This window comes from Nicotiana tabacum, chromosome 11 (assembly GCF_000715075.1).
Source record: "Nicotiana tabacum cultivar K326 chromosome 11, ASM71507v2, whole genome shotgun sequence".
NCBI classification, from domain to species: domain Eukaryota; kingdom Viridiplantae; phylum Streptophyta; class Magnoliopsida; order Solanales; family Solanaceae; genus Nicotiana; species Nicotiana tabacum.
In genome coordinates this window covers 124,125,326-124,130,997 of record NC_134090.1, presented here as the reverse complement: position 1 = coordinate 124,130,997, position 5,672 = coordinate 124,125,326, and the positions used below count along the sequence as shown (strand labels likewise).

The 5,672-nt window shown below is 38.2% G+C and overlaps 2 protein-coding genes across 2 annotated transcripts; both read right to left on the bottom strand.

The window, feature by feature from the left end:
- Positions 1-599: 599 nt before the first annotated feature.
- LOC142165997 (secreted RxLR effector protein 161-like) lies at positions 600-1,250 on the bottom strand. Its single transcript, XM_075224396.1, has one exon. The coding sequence runs from the start codon at positions 1,248-1,250 to the stop codon at positions 600-602; it is 651 nt and encodes a 216-aa protein (XP_075080497.1).
- A 3,142-nt stretch (positions 1,251-4,392) lies between these two features.
- Positions 4,393-5,298, bottom strand: LOC142165996 (uncharacterized). The gene has a single exon (XM_075224395.1). It carries the CDS (start codon positions 5,296-5,298, stop codon positions 4,393-4,395), a length of 906 nt encoding a protein of 301 aa, XP_075080496.1.
- Positions 5,299-5,672: the final 374 nt, after the last annotated feature.

Sequence of the window (5,672 nt, the reverse complement as noted above, 5' to 3'; positions counted from 1 at the left end):
TGGTGATAAGGGAGGTGGAGATGTGGGAGTGGTGTTGATGGTAGGAGAAGGAGACGATTATTTGTTGTCCTTGGTGAGAGAAGTGGTAGAAAGTTCTGAAGGAAAAATTAAAGAGATGCAAAGGGAGATAATTGTTCAGAATTGCTGGGAGTGTGAGGGTCTTATGGAAGAAAGATCTAATGATGAGAAGGGAGAGGAACATGTTCTAAATAGTTTTTGAAATGACGATAGGTTTGTGGGAATACGTAACATGCAGAGGAAGTGAAAGGATTTGAGAGACAAGACGTGTTATGCAGACTCTGAAAAGTCGTATGATGTGGCAGTTGAATTAATTTTGCTATCCTTTTGAATAAGCATGTGAATAACACATTACTACTAACATGTGGTACAGGAACCAGGTTGCTGACCTATTTTTGTAAAAAAGGGTTTGCAGCTCTCCTCCGAAGTTCAACACTGTACATTTAGCTTCTATGATCATCATGAATGTTTATCTGCAAAGGCATAAATGTGAGTTAGGCCTAGTCAGAAAACACTTTAGCCAATTTTACCTTAGTGTGACTATCATAGTCATGTCAGCAGAACCAGGTTCTCAATTAGGTTTAAGTAACCCCAGTGCCATCTTGTTTTTCAAGGTGTTCCCTACTCAGAGCTTTAGTGAAGATATCTATAATTTGATCTTCTATGCAACAAAATCTTATACAAATAAGACCCTTTTCCACATAGTCCCTAAGAAAATGGTATCTGACATCGATGTGCTTGGTTCTCTTCTGTTGAACCGGGTTCTTTGCCATGTTGAGAGCACTGGTGTTGTCACATAAAAGCGGTACACAATCAATGTATACACAAAAATCTTCCAATTGTTGCTTGATCCACAGTGAATAACCATAGCACGAGGCCGCTGCAACATATTCTGCTTTAGCTGTTGAGAGAGCTATTGAGTTTTGTTTCCTTGTACCCCATAAGATAAAACATGATCCAAGAAAATGAGCCATTCCATATGTGCTTTTCCTGTCCACCAGATAGCCTGCATAATCAATGTCAGCATAACCAATAAGGTTGAAATTTTCACCTGAAGGATAGTCCAGAACTAGGTTCTGTGTGCCCTTAAAATATCTCAGAATTCTCTTAGCAGCCTTCCGATGAGATTCCTTAGAATTTGATTGGAATCTTGCACATAATCCCACACTAAATACAATGTCTGGCCTGCTAGCAGTAAGGTAGAGTATAGATCCAATGATTCCCATATCCATTATTTGATTTATAGGTTATCTAGAATCATCCGTGTCCAGCTTAGTAGCAGTAGCAATAGGGGTATCGGTCACCTTTGATGCTTCCATATCAAACCTTTTCAAGAGTTCTTTGATGTGTTTCTGCTGACTGATATACGTTCCCTTTATGGACTACTTCACTTGAAGGACCAAGAGGACATTCAGTTCCCCCATCATACTCATTTCAGACTCACTTCCCATTAGATTAGCAAATTATTCACATAATGAGTCAGTTGTACCTCCAAATATGATGTCATCCACATAAATCTGAACAATGAGCAGGTTCCTTCCTCATTTTTTCAAAGACAATGTATTGTCAATCTTTCCTCTTGTGATGCCATTTTCCAGGAGAAACTTGGATAGTCTCTCGTACCAGGCTCTAGGGGCCTGCTTCAATTTGTATAGTGCCTTATCCAATTTGAATACATGTTCAGAATGTACATGACGTTCAGAACCTGGAGGTAGCTTGATGTAGACTTCTTCCTTGAGAAAACCATTCAGAAAGACACTCTTCACATCCATTTGGAATAGGGTGAATTCCATATGTGAAGCAAAGGCAATGAGGATCCTAGTAGCTTCCATGCGAGCTACTGGGGCAAAGTCTTATCATAATCGATCCCTTCCTCCTGATTGTATCCTTAGACAGCAAGCCTTTCTTTGTTCCTTGTAGTATTTCCATGTTTATCCAGCTTATTCCTGAATACCCACCTGGTCCCTATGATGGTTCTGTCTGAGGGTCTAGGTACCAGGTGCCATACCTTGTTTCTTTCAAATTGATATAGTTCCGCTTGCATTGCAATGGATTTCCCTGCACTCCTTGTTCTTCCACTTGTGGAGTGCCTTGTACTGCAACTCCAACTCTTTCTTCAGCTTCAGTAGTAGTAATTTAAGTACCAGGTTCCTCTTGAGAAGTGGAAGATGATGTTTTTCATATCAGCCTTCCTATTTGAAACATAAGATATTTCCCAGGGACCAAAAGTGGTTCATTATGTTGATCATCACTGTTTCCTCCTTTGTTAGAGGAGGGTGTCTCGTTGAATAGCACATGAACACATCCTTCCACACAGTGTGCCCTTTTGTTGTAGACTTTGTGGGCTTTGCTTTGAGGGGACTATCCCAGAAGGATTCCTTCATCGCTTATTGCATCAAACTTCCCAAGCCGGTCCTTCCCGTTGTTGAGAACATAGAATTTGCATCCAATGATTCTCAGATGAGTTATCTTTGGTTTTCTTCCGTTGAGCAGCTCATAGGGGGTTTTGTTTAGGAGGGACCTGATTATATACCTGTTCACCAAGTAGCAAGTAGTGCTTATTGCTTTTGCCCAGAAATTTTTGGCGATTCCACTATGAATGAGCATTGTCCGTGCCATGTCTTCCAGAGTTCTGTTCTTTCTATCAACAACACCATTTTGCTGTGGAGTCCTTGGTGCTAAGAAGTTGTGAGTGATCCCATTTTTGTTACAAAACTTCATCAAATTTGGCGATGTCAACTTCTGTCCCGTGGTCAGATCTAATGCATGATACCTTCAATTCCATCTTCACTTGGATCTTCTTAACAAAGGCCACAAATACTTCGAAAGTCTCATCCTTTTGTTCTAAGAAACAGTGTCCAAGTGAATCTTGAATTTGGCAGACCACGAACCAGGTCCTTCTGAATCAATTTTGCATGCCCCAATCTTCTATGCCAAAGTTCTACGTCATCATCAACTGACTTTAAGCATCTCATATCACCATCTTGTAGAGATTCAAAGTTAGCAATGTAGATGTTCTTGTATCTTTTGGCTACTAGGACCACTTCGCCAGTTACCAGATTAGTAACTGTGCACACTTTAAACAAGAACTCTACTTTGTTCCCTTTATCACAAATTTGATAGACACTCAAGAGACCGTACTTCAGGCCATCTACATAGTACACGTTTTCAATTGAGTATGAAAGAGACTTTCCAACCTTTACGACACCGAGAATGTATCCTTTTATTTTCATTTCCAAAGGATACATTCCCTCATTGCAGGGCTTTCAATGAGAGAAAATCCATCGTGTTTCTAGTCATGTTGAGCATCCATTGTCCTTAATCCATTGCAATCCGCTTCCTCTCACTGTTCCCTGCACATATAAATTATGGGTTAGATTTAGGAACCCAAACTAGTTTGGGTCCCTTACAATGAGAAAAGGGATGAATAAGAGCTTTTCAAGTCTATGTAGGCAGCATTCGTTTTTTGCAAGTGGTACCTGGTCCCTCTTTAATAATCATATTTTCAACAAACACTTTGTTTTTCTATAAAGATAGAACCCTGGCATGGCAATTTTCTTTGAAGTGCCCATTGTTCCCACAGTGGGTACAAAGCCAGTTATCAGGAAGTGTGACGTACTTGTTGTGAGGGTTGTAAGGAGTTTTCTCCTTTTGGAACTCGATTCCCTGTCTGTTTCCACTATTGTTGAAGTACATGGCAATGACAACATCTAAGGACCAAGTCCACTTGAGAGATTTTTCAAGATCAATTTTTACTTTTTTCAATTTAGCTTGAAGCTGCCTATTTTTCTCGAGTTCACCACTTAGACTAGTTCTCACATCATTTAATTCTTTTTCAAGTTTGATGTATGTCTCACTAGCTACTCCCTTCCCCTTTTCAATACTTACATGCCTATGTTCATATTTGATTCCCTCAATGGTTTCCTCTAGATCTGTGATAACCACAAAAAAGTCAACCCTTGCTTACTCAGTATCAACAATTTTCTCTTCTAGGGCATTGTTTTCTTTGCTTAGGTTTCCTATGGTTTTCTTCAAGTCAACAACTACTAACATCAAGTCATCTATAATTTTCTACACTATTTATTTTTTCAGTTAGAGCTTCCTTTTCTTTTTCATGATTAGCTATGGTCTCATTTAAATCCACCATACAGACCACCAGATCATCTCTAGATTGTTCAGCATCTCCTAGATCTATGGTCAGGGCTTCCTTATCATTATCAAAACTATAATATGCATCAATTAAAACATTTATAGAGATATCCATTTCTTTGAAGAGTAGGACTTCAGATTTCTCTAAACATCCCTGAAATTTACCTCATCACTTTCATCCTCTTCATCATCATCAGACTGAGCCATCAATGGAAATAATGAATCTTATTCCTTTGCTTCATTTTGCATTGCCATCATGGAACTGTTTTCTGCACCTGGTTCCCCTTCTGATTCACTGGACGAGTCTCCCCATGCAGTAAGAGCTTGCTTCACAATATTGTCAGTTGCACTTTTTTTGCTGAAATATTTGTCAGGAACCAAGTTCCGTTTTGCTGCTATGTCAGAGTTGTATTTGTAATGCTCCTGTTTCAGAAGTGAGCAGTCTTTGATGAAATGCCCTAGCTTTCCGCACTTGTGACAGAGATCATAGTTTTTTGGTTTGCTTGTACTACCTCTCTTAGGTATACCATCATTTCTTCGAACCATCTTTTGAAATCTTTTAGTGAGATAAGCCATATCACTATCTTCTTCACATGAGTCATTGTTTTCAGCCTTGAGCACCAGGTTCTTCTCTTTCTTCGGCTCTCTTCTTTCACTGTCTCTCTGCCTTTTCATCTCGTATGTCTTTAGATTTCCAATTAGCTCATCCATGGTTAGAATTTGTAAATCTTTAGCTTCAATGATAGCATTCACCTTATTCTCCCAAAAGCCAGGTAGAACACTGAGAACTTTCCTTACAAGCTTATTTTTGGGAATAACTCCTCCAAGTGAATGAAGCTCATTTATGATATATGTGAATCTAGTGTGCATATCTTGTATAGACTCATCACCCTTCATCTTGAAGAGCTCATACTCGGTGGTGAGCATGTCAATCTTAGACTGTTTAACCTGAGCAGTTCCTTCATGTGCCGTTTGCAATGCTTCCCATATTTCCTTGGCAAAATCACATGTTGAGATTCTATTGTACTCATCTGGTCTTATACCACATACCAAGATTTTCTTGGCACGAAAGTTCTTTTCTACAGCTTTTCTGTCAATATCATTGTATTCTTTTCTATTTTTCAGCACCATTTGTAAGCACGTGATTTTTGCCCAATATGAGAATTACTCCCCAAAAATTCAAAAATAAAATAATTTTCCTTGGTGTGCAATTTTGTGATATTTTGTGATATTTTGAATAATTATTTGTATTTGTCTGTGCATGTTTATTTGCTAAATTAATAAAAAATACAAAACTATATCGCATTTTGTATGTAGGATTTAATTCTATAATTTGTTAGTAATTAAGTTTGTTTACAAAAAAATAAAAATTTACAAAAATAGGCATCGTTTGCATTTTTAGCATTTAATGTCCAAATATACAATTTTATGCTTAATTATTACTTAATTGTGCGTTAATTGTTATTGGAAGTTAATTTGCACTTTTATAACTTAATTTAGTTCTT

What these genes read in the sequence shown, in the direction of transcription:
- LOC142165997 (XM_075224396.1), bottom strand. Translation starts at nt 1,250, where the DNA reads ATGGATATGGGAATCATTGGATCTATACTCTACCTTACTGCTAGCAGG.
- LOC142165996 (XM_075224395.1), bottom strand. Translation starts at nt 5,298, where the DNA reads ATGGTGCTGAAAAATAGAAAAGAATACAATGATATTGACAGAAAAGCT.